Raw genomic sequence first — 17690 nt, forward strand, 5'->3', positions numbered from 1 at the left:
TTAGCTTGATCCAAAACTTATGTGGCGTATAAAAATCTTTAAATATCCATTCACTAATTTTTCCAGTATTATGGTCCACCAAATATTTGGATATGATTAATTTTAGTATTAACTTCCTTAAATGAGACTAAAAAACGTATGGACGGCGTGGATATGAAATAAATTCATCAAGGTGAGCCTCTCACGGTAAGTGTAACACCCACTGAACTGTGACCCGGGTAACAGCTAATCCGCTTCGGAGACTCCCTCCCTCGGCATTGAGTTTAATGACTCCCTTTTCTTCAAGCAGGAGAAGTCCGTTTTACAGAAGCGGAAAGAGGAGACAGCGAAAGGGGAGTCGGAGAAAGGAAATCCCTTACATAGAAGAATAAAACCAAAGAAAACCTAATCTCTTTGAGATCTCTCCCGCGAAATATTTCCAGCGTTTTTCTCCTGCGAGAGGAAAGAGGTAGAGATATGGTCCTGTCTCAGAAGCTTCACGAAGCTTTCAAAGGGACCGTCGAGAGAATTACGGGCCCACGCACCGTCTCCGCTTTCAAGGAGAAAGGCGTCCTCAGCATCACGGAATTTGTCATTGCTGGTGATAATCTCGTCTCCAAATGCCCTACCTGGTCCTGGTAAGTCCCCGATCCCCTTCTCTCCTCTGATCTCTTCCCATCTTTCCATGTGTTATCTGATGCCAATCGTGCGGGGAATCTGCTCTCTTTTTCTTGAATTGTCATCTCAAGATGTATTCCAGTTCATTTTTTTGGGGGATTGAGATGATTATGAATGGGCGATGGTCGAATCGCTGCTGGAATTGTTCTTATTTGACTGAATTCTAAGGAAGGAATGTTGTAGTCTCTTAGATGATTTCTTCTCCTCTTGATTTTGCAGGGGTTATGATCTGGGATTTGGATAGGTGGTTGTGATTATCTTCCTGTATTAGTTTCTACATAGATACTATGTTCTACACCTTCTATGAATTCGGGAATTGTAGTCTGTTATTGCGTGCGTTTCCTTTTAGATAAGCGAGGAGCAGAAGTTTGTTGTGTCTGGTTCATTGAATGTGGTGATGTGAACACGTGTGCCCTGCCATGGGTGGACCACAACCCAACAAAAATCATAATTGGACGTTCGTAACTCTACAGTCGATGACGTAAAAATGGATGCTGAACTAATATCAGCAACGTCGCATTCAATCAAAAGGTCCTCCAATTGGACCATTTAGATCATGGCGATTTTTTTAGATGGACAGTGCTAATAAGCGGACTGCTATGTCATGTGTCCTGTTTTTGGATGGATCACATTATAAGTATCATTGTACTGGATCAGGAATCCATTTTTCATACTAGTAACAATGTTCATTTGGTGTATCAGGGAATCGGGAGAGCCTAGCAAGAGGAAGCCCTACTTACCTGCTGATAAACAGTTCTTGATTACTAGAAACGGTAAAGGAACTTAATTTCAAGCTTAACATATCATTTTGTTTATCGTGTGTGTGTGTGTGTGTATATTTATTCATAATATTTGGTGCAACCAAATGCACCCTTAGCAGTGTTCAAAGTATTGGCATTGCTACAAGTTTCACTACATAGGTATGCGGAAACAATATTGATATTGTTGATAATATCACCGATGATAGGAAATGCAGGGAAACATGGGGAAAGTGATGGAATTTTTCAGTGAAACTTCAAAAGATTCTAAAATGCACATATTTGCATGTTTAGGAATTTAAAAAATAAAAATAAAAAAATTGCAAAAAGAATGCGTACATAATGAGTTTCCATTTAATGAGGCCTAAAAGCATGTGTCTCTGTAAGAAATCAGTCCAACCATCCCATCCATCCCATCTATCCATCCAACCATCCAACCTTTCATTCAGACAACCATTGATATTTCAAAATATTGACAACACACGATATTTCGGAGGGAATTTGTCGACAACTAGAAAGGAAACGATAGACTATGATCTTGATATCACTCATGTTACGATAATGATAATATCGTGATATTATCAATATTGTCATCGACAATTTGAACGCTGCATACAATCATGCACCCATAAAAAAAAAAAGAAATGGAGATTTTTTAATAAACAATTTTTTAGCAATACTGATACATTGGTGATATTATCAAGCATCAATACACTGGCAATACAAGCGACATCTGGAATTTATCCAATCGAAAATATTGGCGATATCGATAAATTGGTGAGACAAGCGACACCTGGAATTTACACACAAAAAAATATTGGCGATACATCAGCAACAATTAGCGATACATTGCCGATACCCTGAATTTTTTATACTAGTAGTAATATCGGTATGACTGCCAATGTTATCGAAATCGCTGAGCTGGAGATACAGATAATATCGCGGATATTTTGATAACATTACTCTGAACAATGACCCTTAGTAAGGCATTGACTTTATTAGGATATTTTAGCTGATTTTGTGAGTGGCACTTGAAGCTGAGGAATGGCGTCTTTGCATATATCTTAACTGTGTAGTATAACATGAGGACATCTGAACATCTCCAGTCTATATCCTTCTCTTACCTGCCTTTGCAATGTTATGGTCCTCAACCTAGTCTTGGTAATGTTCAAGGGTTTGAATGTGCTTTTTCTTTCAGCAACATTGCTGCTGTAGCCTGTATTTGAAACATTTTTCCCCTTTATCTAACTTGGACTCTCAAAACTGGAGTTTTTCATTCTTTTGACATAATTTGTACTTTGGTTCTTTTGCCCAAATTAATAGTTCCCCCTGCATAAGGACCTAAACCAGATGCCTTCTAGCTGTTTCCAAATAATCATGTATTAGTCTGCATGGACACAGGGCTCTACTATGAGGAACTGAGAAGAGGGGACTAAATCACCTTTACTGATGTCATTCCAAAGCAGGACGTGGTAGGCGTTCTAACTCTAAGCTGTACTTGGCATGAGAAAACGTTGAAAGTGAATTTCCAACCATTCACATGGTAGATCCCAAAGACTTCCATATCCTTCCATCCTTGTGCTGGAGTTGGCCATTCATCTCATAATTTTCCTGAGGATGTCGTTTGAAAAGTTTAGGGCACTGTAACGATTGCACACCATGATTTATTCACCACGTGGTGGGTGTTCGCAATAGATTCCTAATACTCTGATTTTCACTCTAGGTTTGTACACATCCACCTAATAACGGTGGTGTGTTTCAATCCACCCTCTTTGCTAATACTCAAACTACCACTCTAGGTTGGTACACATTCTTCTGTTCTTTTTAAATTTTGGTGGATATTGTAATTGAGTATCAGCCTAAGGAGTTCAACATACTGATATTTTAACGTTTTCTTTTAGTCAGAAGGAATATTATGCTGCCCATATATTCAGATTGTGACCCTGATTCATCATCATCCTTTTATTTAAAGATGAAATTTTATTAAGACAAAACAAGAAGACCAACAACACAACAAGGGAAGCAAAACAAAAAGGAAAAAACAAAGAAAAAACAAAAACTATGCAACCCCAGCCCCCTGGCTGGTAAAACCCCCAAAGAGAAGCACCACTCCTAAGGAGCCTAATCCCTGAACAAAATTAGGACTTTGCTAAAGGTCCCAGCCTCGGAAATTCTCAAATTATTGAAATACCGATTGTTTCTCTCGAGCCAGATGGACTAGACGACTACAAGAATTAAGATCCATCACTTCCAGTGTTTTCAGTAGCGCTGTAGCGTAGCTTAGTGAAAACACTACATAGCGTACGCAAGTAGCGTAATTCCTTAGTAGTGTAAGCTACAATGCATGTAGCATATGCTACATGTAGCGTAGTGTGGATAGCGCAAGCTACCTGAAATCTCATTTTTTAAGTGTGTTTTCTATTTTAGTTTAACACCTATTTTAAAATGGTGATGACTTATGCCTATGACACATGGCACTGCATTAAACTAATCCAGACCGTCCAAATTGTGGTCCATATCATAGATAGAGCACTTAGATCAATCCGGACCATCCAGATTGTAGTCTATATCATGAATTTGTGGCATTTCAATAACAAAGAAGAAGTCACACTTAGAGATGTCTAAAGGTAGAGAGAGAGAGAGAGAGAGAGAGAGAGAGAGAGAGAGAGAGAGGGGTATCCCAAATCGGTTACGTATCGGCCGTACGGCCGATACGTAACGATAACGGTGGGACCCGTTACGCGTTTGGTCGAAACGGCCGTTACGGATTTCTGTGACCGTAACGGCCGTTACGCGACTAACACACAGCTGCCTGAAAAAAACAACAAAAAAAAACCTTACCCTGTTTGCTTTCTTCTCTTCTTCTTCTTCTCTTCTTCTTCTTCTTCTTCTTCTTCTTCTTCTTCTTCTTCTTCTTCTTCTCCTTCTTCTTCTTCTTCTTCTTCTTCTTCCTCTCTCTCTCTCTCTCTCTCTCCTTCTTCTTCTTCCTCTCTCTCTCTCAATCTCTTCTTTCCCCCTTTCCCTCTTTTTGTCTTTTCTTTCCCTCTGTTTTTTCTTTTCGTTTCCCTCTCTCTCTTTTTTTTTTTTTTTTATTTCCAGCAGCGGTAGGTACGTGTCATGCGAAGACGAGCGCTGACACTCCTCGAGCTCCGAGTTGTACGAACGGTTCAAAGGAGATCAAAGTTATATCGGCTCCACGTTGATGTATTTATCACATCTACACCGTTCATCTATTTTCAGAGATCATTTGAGAGCACCAGCCAAAAAATAAATTATATCCAGAGATTATGTGGACCACGCCAAAAATAGCAGCAAAGATAATGATTTTCACAATTAATTCGTAGGGCGCACGGTAATGTTTATTGGGCCCCCGTAATGTATATATTTTACCTGTACCGTCCATCCATTTTGCCACGTCATTTTAAGTAAGGATTCAAAAAATTAATAATATCCAAATCTCAGGTGGACCACACTATAGAAAATAATGGTTATAGAATGCTCATCATTAAAAATTACTTAAAGTCCACTGTAATGTTTATTTTCAATCTAACCTGTTAATTGGGTCACATTGACGTGGATGAAGGGAAAACACACATGTCAACTTGATCTAAAACTTTTCTAGCCCCCAATAAATTTTTAACGGTGAACGTTTAATTATTGTTGTTTCTTATGGTGCAATCTACCTGAGCTTTGGATGTGCCTCATTTTTGGGCTCATGCCCTAAAATTATTTGGCAAAATAGATGGATGGTGTAGATATAACACATTCATCACGGGTTAGGCCCAAAAAACTTTGACACGTGTGCTGCACTTTACATCCGAGTCCCTCATAATTCAAGCTTTAAAAAATTGTACACGAGACATATATTAACTTGAAATTTGACAATTAAATTATGGACTGCAATTGCTAACTCACAATGCCAAAATCAAATTATTTGAATAGTTTTAATTATTAATTTGTGAACTTTTATTTTTTAAAATAGGGCCTTTTGATTTTTTATTTTTTTTTATGATTCACTATCCAATAAATGTCCACCAATTTATAAGTGGGATAATCACAATAAATGGCATGAATTTGAGGCTGATTTGGAGAATAGATTGGTCCTCCAAGTCAGTCCCAAATTGGCAACGCCATCTACCTAAATTTAATTTCATTTTTTTAAAGAACTATTGGGAGAAATGATATCAAGTTGTTAAGTATATAAATTACATATTTAAAAAATTAAATATATGAATTTTGTAGTCAAATTCAAATTACCTGGTTAAAAAATTAATCAGACAGTCCGATACAACTTCTTACCAAAGAGTGGACCGTTACACCACTATAAACATGTTCCAATTTATAAATGAATGCATATTTGGAATGCTTAGAATATTTCGGATTTAATCCATATTTTTTCATATTTTTTTAGTAAAAAAAAAAATTGCACCGTTACGGGCCGTTACGCCTCCGTATCGCCGTTATGCCCCGTATCCGTATCGGTTTCGGAGGGCACCGTTACGCCAACCGATACCGATACGGGACACCTTAGATACAAGTGAGAGAGAGAGAGATTTTGCATGGAAATATATGGTTGATGATCTAGATTCGTACTCAAGAACTCATAGAAATTATACATTTTGTAAATTTGATCATATTTTCTATTATTTTAATAAAAATATTAAGGATTGTGTAGCTTACGCTACATGCTATAGAGGGCCAAACGCCACGCTATATGCTACACGTTATTTCTTCGTACCTGCAAGGACCCTTCTTTGCAGTGGCCATGAACAAAATGGGCCTTCCACATCTTCTGGCATAACCCAATAAACCCCAGCCATTTGCATGGGATGAGACTAAATTTTCAAGCAAAAAAACAACAATGAATGGAAAGGTGATTGACAAATTCTTCTTCTTGGAGACAGAGGCTGCAAGCATTGGGCATAACCATGCCCCTTTTTTGGAGATTATCGATAGTGAGAATATGATTCCTCCCAAGGAGCCAACCAAAAGCAGCCACCTTTAGAGGGGCTTCATAAGACTAGATCTTCCCCGTATGACTGGTGAGACCTGACGAGCCAACTGAAGCAGGATGATTGTAAAAGGATTTAACTGATAAGGCGCCCGAGCTTGATAGTTTACAAGAAAGAGAGTCGTCTTCTTCCGAAGGAAACAGCCCCTGCAGGCGCAAAAGGAGAGACGTAAGGTCCAAAAATTCCTCGTCAGATAGGTTCCTCCTTAGCAGAGTGGTTCAGACACCAAATCTCTGGACCCCAAGAAGCAATTCGACACCAAAATGTCCTTACGAATGCTTCGATAAGCAAGGGAGAGGAAGGAATATTTGAGAGGGGAGGACCCGCACCAGGGGTCTTCCCAAAAACACATTCAGTCACCTTTCCCAAGGACTTGGAACCTTATTCCAATTAATTGGGGTCAGCTACACAAATACTGTTCTGCCATCCCATTCTATCAAGCTCCATATCCTTGGTTAAACCATAGGTCTTATCTTCTGTTACTACATTGGCCTATGTCCTTTTGGGCCATCGTTTTTCCCTTCTTTTTTTTTTTTTTTTTTTTGTGAGATCCCCTTTCCCTTTTATAGCCTTCAGCTTGAACCAACTTTCTCCTAACTGGGGCAGTTCTTGGTCTCCATAGCACACGGGAAAACCATCTAACTTTACTTTCCCTCATCTTATTACCTATTGGAGCTACTCAGGCTATGAACCTGAGTAGAAAATAAAATTTTTGATTCAGTTGCTTCCTGAATTTTGGCTTGTTGTACTTTCTTTTCAGTGCCTTGTCTAAGGAGAGCCATTTCCGTAGAAGAAGAATATGAAGCTGCTGGAGGGGAAGTGCTTCTTGATAATGATGATAATGATGGCTGGTTGGCAACACACGGGAAACCAAAAGGTATATCTTCTTCTGAAGTTGTATGTGGAAATGTAAGCATATAACCTGAAGTAGTTTGTAGAAAAACTGGTGGTGATTTAAGAACTCGACAGTATGATGAGCATAACCTACTCTACTCAACAGTGATCTGACTTTGGGAATGATAATATCTCTCTTATATTCTCCTTCTCCAGAAACTAAGTCTGATGAAGAGGAGAATTTGCCTTCCATGGAGACTCTTGAAATCAGCAAGAGCCGGCCTATTCAATCCATCTCTTCATATTTTGGTGGCAATGAGGAAGAAGATATACCTGACATGGCAGAGTATGAAGACTCTGGAAACCTTCTGGAGACAGATCCAGTAAGTTTCTATCTGTGTAGTTGTAACTTGTAAACTGAAATTTAATTCACAGTTGTTCAAGATGTGAAACTGTATATGCTTAACTTTTGTTTTTTGTGTTTGAAGTGTAATATTGATTGATGGTGTCTGAACAGCGTCATGTCTCTTGGCAAGTGTCGATTTTTGGAATATAGCTTGTGCAGTTGTGCCCCTATGTACCCTTAAGTTATTCACCTCCACAAAGATGGGAAATCCATTGCGTTTGGCCGGTTTTGTAACTAGAGTTGTGTAGAGTTACATGGTAATATTGCATGGTCTGGAGAAGCACCAGTTAATCATTACGTGGTCTGGATTAGCAATTTAGTAATCATTACATGGTCTAGAGGAGCAGGTTAATGATATCATAATATATGAAGCATGCATAGCAGGGTATTAAAAATTAGCATGCACTGAGATTAAGGGAACTAATGGTTCTCAGACTTTAGTCTTTAATCTGATGGTGTATATAACTTTGCTACTCTTCCTCTGATTGTATTGCTGTATGTGAAACTGAAGGTGCTCATTCTTCATTATGGTTACTGTAAGTCTGTATCTGGACCATGTCCAAATTACATGTCAGCAGAATTACTCGCAGACAAAAATTCTCCTTGTACTGAGGTCATTCTTTACCTTGAGATGGTTAGTTTTTTTTTTTTTTTTCCTAGTGCACTAACTGTCTAAGGTTCTATTTTGTTTCCTCGAAATGAAATTCTGGGGAAACACATAGGATACTGGTGTAGATGCATGGGGAACATGAGAAGCGTCACAAGAAACACATCCATTAGATTTTCCATCATGATTCATTTCACACTCATTTTCATGTGCTTGTGTGTGTTTCTTATCACTTCTTAGCTGTTGCTCTCTCATATTTTTTTAGGGTATGCAATGTTTGCTTCTGTTTCTTATCACTTCTTAACATCTCACTTCAGGAATTAGGTTCCCATTTTCTCATTATAGTGACCGGCACGGATTGTCTTTCATTAATCCTGTCCTCTGCTTCCTTTACTTGTTTTCATAGGATTTGCAATATGGATTCAGTCTTCATGCACTTACAAGTTTCTGATTTGTGCCAGTCATGGGTTGCTGTTTGCTTCTCTATTTGCGAAGATGAGATTTATAATATTTGTGATTTTTTTATGATTTTTAATCAATGTAGGCAACACTTCAGTCAACATATTTTGTTCAGCAAGAACCCGACGACGACAATATTCTGAGAACCAGAACATATGATGTTAGCATCACGTAAGATACTATTTTCTTTGGAGGAAAAAATTAAGTTTCTTAGAAGATAAGAGTTATTACATTTTATTTTTTTACTTCATATATTGTCTCCAATGCTATTCAGTACATCTACCTAATTGCGGCTATTATTTATCCTTATAAAATACAAACTCAATGAAATTCTCTGCCCACATGCTGGATCTGACATTGTATTTGAATCTAGGTTTTATTGTAATTCTGTGTTCATCATGTTACACCTTAACACAAAGGGCCTGTTTGATTTTCCATGATACATTTAAATCACGGTAAATAAGTAATTATTACTTTTTCACCTCGTTTGAAAAGGTGAGAGTAATTCCACCTCGAAAAGCGATACAAAAGTGTTGACTTAAATATGTGGACCCCACTGTAATGTATATGATATATCCACACCATCCATCTATTTTATTGTAACATTTTGGGGATGAGGCAAAAAATGAGACAGATCCAACACTCAAATGGCCCACACGAAAGGAAACAATGGCCTTAATTCGTATACCGTTGAAAGTTATTTCCTTCATTGGGCCCACATTGAGGTTATTTCATCATCTAACCCGTTCATAAGGTCACATAGACATGGATAAGGGAAAACACAAATATCAGCTTTATCCAAAACTTTTAAAGGCCCCAAAAAGTTTTTAATGGTAGGTGTTCGATTCACGTTGTTTTCTATGGTGTGGTCCACTTGAGCTTTGGATCTACCCCATTTTTTTGCTCATGCCCTAAATTCAGCTAGCATAACAAATGAGCGGTGTGGATACGTCACATACATCACGGTGGGCCCCACATCGATATAGTAAATTTCTCAATTTAAGTGTTAAAAAAGTAAGTTCTCACATCTGCATTGGGAAAGATGTAGTAATTACCTAGGTAAATAATTATTACCCATTTACATGGTAATTACAGTTGAGCCCAAAAATCAAACAGGCCCTAACTTTGTCTGGTATTTTTACATGCACAATGATTTTCTGAAAGCCAGAAATGTACCTAGGTTTTGAGACAGCTTTAGTTTTCTTTTCACATTACTGAAATTCTTGTGCTTACCAAAAGGACTGACGTAGTGCTTCTTTCTCAGGTATGACAAATATTATCAAACTCCTCGTGTGTGGCTTACTGGATATGATGAGGTAGCTCTGCAGTTCCAGCTTAATTATGTTTTTCCATCTATTTTCATCTTTCAATATATGTGGGTTCATTAGAAGTAACAGAATGATTTGTTTTCAGATAGTGCCACCTTTTGAAATTCCTATGTTCTTTTAGTTTACTAGGTGCAGATTCCTTCCAAATTACTGTGAACGGAATCAATAGATTACCTTGTCAAATTGCACGGCCAAGGCCAACTACACCCGATCTTTTGGGCATGAGATGCACCATCCCCAAGTTTGTATGGAAAGAAAACACATTCCAAAGATTTCATTGTCATGTCATTCTCTGTAATTTGGCTTTCTAAAGTTTGTTGTTTGTTCTTACATTCTCCTGCGAGTATTTTGGCTTTGGTCGAAGTCTGTTTTGTTATAGTTTGATTTACAGAATTTCAGTATAATTAATAGGAAGATCCTAGCTTTTAGAGATTGGAGTCATTACCATCCTTCAAAAAAAGAATATTTTTCAACATGCTACTGCTGCTATCTTTACACTAATTACTCACCGGTTTCTGGAAATCACTAAAACTGTCTGTAGTACATTACAGCAACTGATTTCTTGTCATATGAAAATCTAAGAAAAACAAGGGGTAGTTCTTTTATTGTAAAATATGGGGATTTCCGGTGCCTTGATTGAAGTTTTGGTCAACTGGCATGATTAGGAGTCCTTTTTAGCAAAAATCATTTCTCCTCATCTTTATTGATAACTGAGTGAAAGTTCTCTGGGATGGTATCACTTCATGGGAGGATTATCAATAGATATGGTTGTTTGACTTGTTCAAGCATACAGCTCTTATTGAAGTCCTTTTGGTTTTCTGTGCAGTCAAGGATGCCTTTACAACCAGAGCTCGTACTCGAAGATGTCAGTCAAGACCATGCACACAAAACGGTGATGTCCTTAAACTGGCTAGTTGCTTGCATATGGGGTGGCTCTTGTTATAGAAAAGTGGCTTCAGAATTTACCTTTATCAGATTTGTCAATTTATCAATGTTCTGGAAATAGATATCAATTTCCAGTTAGCGCTAAGCTTTTCTTTTTCATTATCTCATTATATATTTGCTGATGATTTCCACCAACCTGCACTTTTATGAGAGGTAAGGTCTGGATTGGTATGTTCAGGTGGAAAGCTAAATACTTGGTTTGATTTGGGAGGCTTAGCTGTTTCAAACTTCCAATTTTGTTAGTGAAATCCTTACTAAATTCTCGTTATCTTCGTGGAAAAGATATCACAGTGATGATTGGGGATCTCCTTCAGATTCTCAAAGCCTTGTTTTGACTACAAATGCAGTTTCAAGTGAACCCAGATTTTACAAAAGGCAGACATTGGGAAGGATCATTCCCCTTTTGCCAAAATTGTCAATCATGAGCACCTGATTCTTCCAATGAGCCATGCAAAAGTCACTACTTTGGGAGGAGATGAGAGGATGATCTCCAAACCAGGGGTCAACCCAAAAACTTACTCTCAAACCATTGCCAATGAAGAAACTTGTCCATTAAGGAGCTATTCTAGCAAGGCTTTTGTGGTCTATTTCAGGCTAACGAAATAATTGTTATTTCAGGAATAAGAGTATCTCGGCTTCTTTATTATTAGGGAGGACTATGTCATATGTAAAAGAGTGGGCCTGTGATCTGAATACTCTGGCTGACTCTCTTTTGTAAAGGGGCTGGGATGTCATTTGCAATAGAGTGGGCTCTGTTTGTTGTTTTGGCGCTTTTAGCACTTTTTTCTTAATAAATTTTCATTGCCTTTCAAAAAAAAAAAAAAAAGGAAAGAAGAGAAAAGAGAAAAACCACGTTGATTTGAATTAGGTAGATATTCAAATGGGAAGCATTTCCAAAAAAAGATTAAAAAAAAAAGAAGCAAAAAAGAAAACAAAGGAAGAAAGAGAAAACAAAATGTGGAAACTCACAAAAAACTAGAATTTTTTGCTAGTAAAGGTTTTCTTTTCTTTTTTTTTTGGTCATGGATACAGAAGTTTGAAGTTCACATACCCTTTTCTTGTAGATTTTGATCACCCATTCTGGGTGACTGATTGTGAAATTAACCCATAAAAGGCATTTACATCAGCTAATTTGTCATAGTATCACATAGATTTATGGCTCATAAAACTTTCCATCTACCACATTCAATGCTGCTATTTTTATTTTTTTTTATTTTTGGTGGTAAGCTGTTGTTGTGGATACATGAACCTTCAGATGACTTGCAAGGGGTGCTGTAACGGCCGTTACGTAACAATAACAGTGGGAACCATTACACATTATAGGGTCAAAATGGCCATTGTGGAGAAAAATGACCTGTAACAACTATTACAGCCCTGTAATGGTCCATTGCAGGGCTGATACAGTTTTTTTTGTATTGTCCTGTTATCCACACCTTAATTTTGCATTCTTTTTGTTTAGTCAAGAATTTATAGCTGATTGCATTGTTTTATTGTCAAATACAGGTAACCATTGAGGATCATCCTCATTTGCCTGGGAAGCATGCATCTGTACATCCATGTCGACATGGAGCTGTGATGAAAAAGATCATTGATGTTCTAATGTCACGTGGAGTTGAACCAGAAGTTGACAAGTAATTTTTTATTTTATTTTTATTCCTACCTACTTATCTGGATATTCGTCTGCTTCTACACCGAAATGTTTCTTACTTAACATGTGAATTCCATTTTGCAGTATTTTTTTTTCAATGAATATAACTAAAATGCAACCAAAATTGTGCAAGTATGAGAGGCAGTACACAAAGAACTGGAGCTAACCACACATCAAAATTGATATGGTTATTTTGGGGAACTGAGATTTACACCTGTACAAGGTGTTCTAAAACGGTAACGGTGGCCGTAACGGCCACCACCGTTACCGTTATGATACGGGCCGTAACGGCCGTTACAGCCCCCGTATCGGCCGTTTTTTATTTTTTTGAAAAATGCTGTTACTGGACTGTTACGGGGCCGTTTTTCTGTTACGGCCGTTTCGACCCCGTAATGCGTAACGGTTATGACCGTTGCTATTACATAACGGCCATTACAGCCATTACATAACCGATTTTGAATACCTTGCACCTGTACCTTTTATAGTTGCACTCATTTTGTGAGTTCTCATCTTGGAGAAAAGAAAGAAAAGCAGGGGTGTCTCCACCAAAACTAGGGATGAGATATCAGTTCCCTTTTAGAATTGGTGCATAACGGTGCTCGCTTCAGTTGTCAGATGTGAAAAACAGGTATGGGTGGAGGGATGCATGCACAGAAGGCATTTTGGAGTTTGATTTAGCTAAAAAGGGAGATCCATAGTCTTGTCATTAGGGATTCCCTTCCTTTTTTATAGCTTTTGTTATCTTTTTGCAATAAAATATTTCAAATCTTCAAAAAAAAATAAAAAATATAATAAATAAATAAAAATAAGAAGAAGAAGAAAAAAAAAGGATTTTTGGAGTTCCATAGGAAATAATTTTTTTCCATCTTATTTTGCTATTTTTATTTTAGTTTTTGTTTAAAATTATATGTTATGACCATTATATGCCAGACAATTATGCCTCCTCAAAAAGCAAGAAAGAAGCATAAAACTACAAAATATAGGGCCATGGGATGATTGGCTTTGTTTTATGGAATGTAGCTGTTATTGTAAGGGGGAACCGATGATTTTAGAAATACAAGCATCATTTCAAAAAGCAATCGTACAAGAAGGTAAATGGTTAAGGGGGCCAGGACAAGGAAGAGAGAGCAGGCCCATATATTAATTTATCAAATTTATTGAATTTTATGCTGAACTATCCAGTATTGGCAGTTATAAACTTTATAACACAAGTGCTATTCAATGTACAGTATCAATTTTATTGACTAGCATGAAAAGTAAGGTTTGTAAAGCTCAAGATTTTGCTTAAAGATCTCCTTAAGAAGCACGTGGTACACGAGGTTAAGTTGAGACTTCAGATCCTTGGTTTAAGGCTAATCAGGTCTTTTTGGAGCAGGGGAGAAGATGTGGGTGTTCAATCCTTGAGCATAAGGGTGGTAGGGATGTTGTTATTGGGGCTTCCAATGCCCTTCATAAAGAAGAGTATAGGATGGGGCAGTTCCCGATGTCTATGAGGTTTGGATTAGCCGGGGGTTGTTTCTGCTGGATGTTAATTGAGACCCTGAACTTGAGTGTCAGAACATAAGAGAAGCCTGCCACATGATTGCAACATCTGGGAATCTAATCTGTTTCTCACTTCTGTTAATTATTTAACCAGGTTCATAAGTGCAATCTTTGAATTGATAATTTGAAATTGTATACGGGTCTATTGTCACATGCTATGCACGGGTTTTCTACATTTCTATCATGTGGAGGTAGGAATTTGTATGCATTCCTTTCCCAGCCACTCTGAGCTGCCTCTTTGGTGCTTTCTTTATATTATTATTAACACCATTGTGTTGTTCTGGCCATGTAGCTTAGACATGAGGTTTGCTAACATATGCTCCTCCACACATAGCAACAAGTGCCAAACTTGCATGTGTTTAGGATATCTGAGCTGTGTAGCAGGTGGTACGAACACAGATCATTTGGCCAAAAAGTCCGTTGTTCAACTATCAGATAGTGCAAATATGTACAAAAACAATGGATGATCTAAATATATCTTGCAATTTCTTTAGGCCGTCCATAAAATTTTCACATGTAACCTACTTGATAATGGAATAGCCCGAGTGTTTGTCCAGATCATCTATACAGAGGGTCCCACCTGCTATACTGCTAGGATCTCCTACACTTCCCAGGTTGGTATGTGTGGTTGTGTGTGAAGGTGCATGTTAAGCCTCTTATGACACTAATGCATGTCAGATGTAGACACTGATGTCAGGTGTCAGACACATAATACAGAAAACCGTACACGTACTGGTATTGATAACATTGAGTGGTGTATTGTTTTGGGGATATTAATTCCAGAAAGCATACAATAAGGACAATTGTCTAGTTAGCAGTTTGCAAGACTATGTAGATGGTACATACCAATGCTGTAAAACAAGGAAAGATAAACTGAGCCTCTTCCAACATAGCTGCTCAATGGGCCAGACACATGATTAGATGAACTGAAGTGACCTTGCTATAGAAATCCAGTTGTTGTTTGTTATTTTTTATTTACACACGCACACACACCCCACACACTCACGCTAGTGGAATTTCACCACCTATGGATACTCGAACCCTTGGCCAGGTGTTGAAACTCCTGGGAGTCTACCACCCGAGCAAGAGTAAGGATCCTTGTTTGTTAGTTGATATGCTTGTTGTGAAATGATGCAATTTGATGCTGTTTGTTTGGTCACTTCTAATGCTACATTGATTTTGAGAATTCTCCACTTTGTTGAACTCTTGTCTCCACTTTTTTGCAGGTACCTCTTCTTGTTCTTGAAATTTGTGGCATCTGTAATTCCAACAATTGAATATGACTACACCATGGACTTTGACCTTGGTAGCTCCAGCCACTAATTAGAGGTAAGCCTGAATAACCGTATTATTTTTCCCCAATCACTATTTATCTCTCTAATCACTGATTATTGGTGGATCTGCATGTTGGGATGGGATAGCCTCTCTGTATTATCACATGTTATGAAAGAAGCTTTAGAGTGATTTTCTTTATTCTTAATTATGATGGCTTCTTTACATAACTTGTCGTGTCTGCTTTACGTTTGATGTGTAATTCTGCATATGGGCTTCTCTGAAACCATGTTAAGCAGATTGGAGATTTGCTCCGTTTTGTCTCTGCTTTACATAACGGTTAAGGAAGAACATGTTCATAGAATGAGCGTAGCTGAAATGAGGATGATGTTGAGATGGATCGCTGAAATGAGGATGTTGCGATGGATGAGTGGCAAGATGAGGAAGGATAGAAATAGAAATGAATGCATCTGAGCGAATCTAGGTGTGGCACCAATAGGTAATAAGATGAGGGAAGGTAGACAGATGGTTTGGTCATGTGTGACGGAGACCAAGAACTGTGCAGGTTAAGAGCAAGTTGATATGAGTTGAAGGCTCTAAAAGGGCAAGGGGAAGGCCAAAAGGATGCGGGTGGAGTGGAATGGTGAACAGGATTCATATAACTGACCCAAATTAGTTGGGATAAGGCTTAGGTGATGATGGTGATGATGCCTTACAGTTCCTGTTATCTACTTCTATCATCTATTTACCATAAGTGCTTTGCTTGGCCCACACACATGTACAAGGCTGCTCATATGCACACCACACATGCCGGGTACCACTATGTTGATGCCTGGGCCCAAGAATCAAGTGAGCCCACTAGTCAGGTGATCACAATTTACCAAATGTAGTGTCTGTGAAAAACATGACTGAAATTTTCCAATCCATTCACCTATTTCTAGTAAAATGGCACGCTTGATGAGTGGAACACTTATTTCCGGCAAGAAAATCTGCACACTCACCTGATGAATGGCACCTGTCTGCCAGGCTGACGTACGTGGTTGCGTGTACATCAGCAGCAAGCTTGTGGGCTTAGCAAAGCTCTTACTATAAAATTTTTATCCCCCTCAAGTTTGAGGTCAGCTGTTTGATGTTATATGTTAAACTGTCTTTTGGTTGGATATTATCGCCATTGGATGCAGATATTGCTTTACAGTTCATAATAGTTTCCCAATTCCATGTTTCGTTCTCTTCTGCAGTATTGGGTGAAAGTGAAATTGCTGTCTTTCTTCAAAAGAAGAATATGGACAAAGCTATGCAGCTGCTTCTGGTGTCTTCACCATCACCCATAATTTCTTACTCCTTGTATATAACAAATCTGAAACATCGAAACACATAAAAATCTGTCAGAAGTGTGTTGGTCATAATGCCTGTTGTACCTCAAGTCTTTTCATGGTGTTGCTGCTAATATCTCTCTCATGGCAATGGCTGTTATATCATGTGTGCAAGGCTTGTGCAATGGGGCACTAATAATAAGCCATTTTAACTCCAAGGTATGTTTAAGTTATGCTGAGATTTATAGTTTGTACAAGTGGGCCCATGTTTCAGTGATTCAAGCTATTGATATGAAGGAACCCATTGTGTATGATCCATGTACCACAAATCCCCGTATTGGAAGATCATATCGGTTGATTATTTATTTGTTTATTACATTTTCTTGTTGGATGGGATGTTCCGTTTTCTTTCTTAACTCTGGAGATGTACTGGAGGGTTGGATCTTCCCATCTGGGAATTTGGCGCATGAGAGCCATCCAAAGTGGGTCCAATCACAGCAACAGCAGGGATGAACCATTCCACGTGTACAAACTGAAAACCTGAGCTTACTGAGCAATTTCAAAACTCTTGGGTTGAGCATTGCAATTTGCATTTTAAATTGAGAACTGATCACCTACAGGCAAGGTGCCGTAATTTTTAGGTACCATACATTCCACTTTGTATAGTGCATCATAGGTCCAATCGAGGAGATCACTTGGCACAAAAATTAGGCCAATCTACCCATCAGGTGGGCCACACCCTATTGGATCAGTGGAAATTCCAATCTCTGACTCAATATACATGGTGTGAACTTAGTGAGCGAATTAGACTGATTTCAGAGAGAGTAATCTTCATGGTGGGGCCTACGACTTTCATGGTAATGATTTGTGATTTTCTAAAGGCATGTTTGCGGGAAAAATGGCTCGCAC

At 38.3% G+C, this 17690-nt stretch overlaps 1 protein-coding gene across 1 annotated transcript; it reads left to right on the forward strand.

Annotated features, from left to right (window-relative positions):
- The first annotated feature begins 265 nt into the window (after window positions 1-265).
- On the forward strand, window positions 266-17159 carry LOC131248241 (autophagy-related protein 3). The gene is made up of 10 exons (XM_058248413.1): window positions 266-617; window positions 1360-1430; window positions 7188-7304; window positions 7478-7644; window positions 8819-8904; window positions 9998-10049; window positions 10888-10953; window positions 12510-12637; window positions 15423-15525; window positions 16707-17159. The coding sequence occupies exons 1-9, from the start codon at window positions 457-459 to the stop codon at window positions 15517-15519; spliced, it is 945 nt and encodes a 314-aa protein (XP_058104396.1). The 5' UTR covers window positions 266-456; the 3' UTR covers window positions 15520-15525; window positions 16707-17159.
- Window positions 17160-17690: the final 531 nt, after the last annotated feature.

Source organism: Magnolia sinica, chromosome 6 (assembly GCF_029962835.1).
Source record: "Magnolia sinica isolate HGM2019 chromosome 6, MsV1, whole genome shotgun sequence".
Taxonomy (NCBI): domain Eukaryota; kingdom Viridiplantae; phylum Streptophyta; class Magnoliopsida; order Magnoliales; family Magnoliaceae; genus Magnolia; species Magnolia sinica.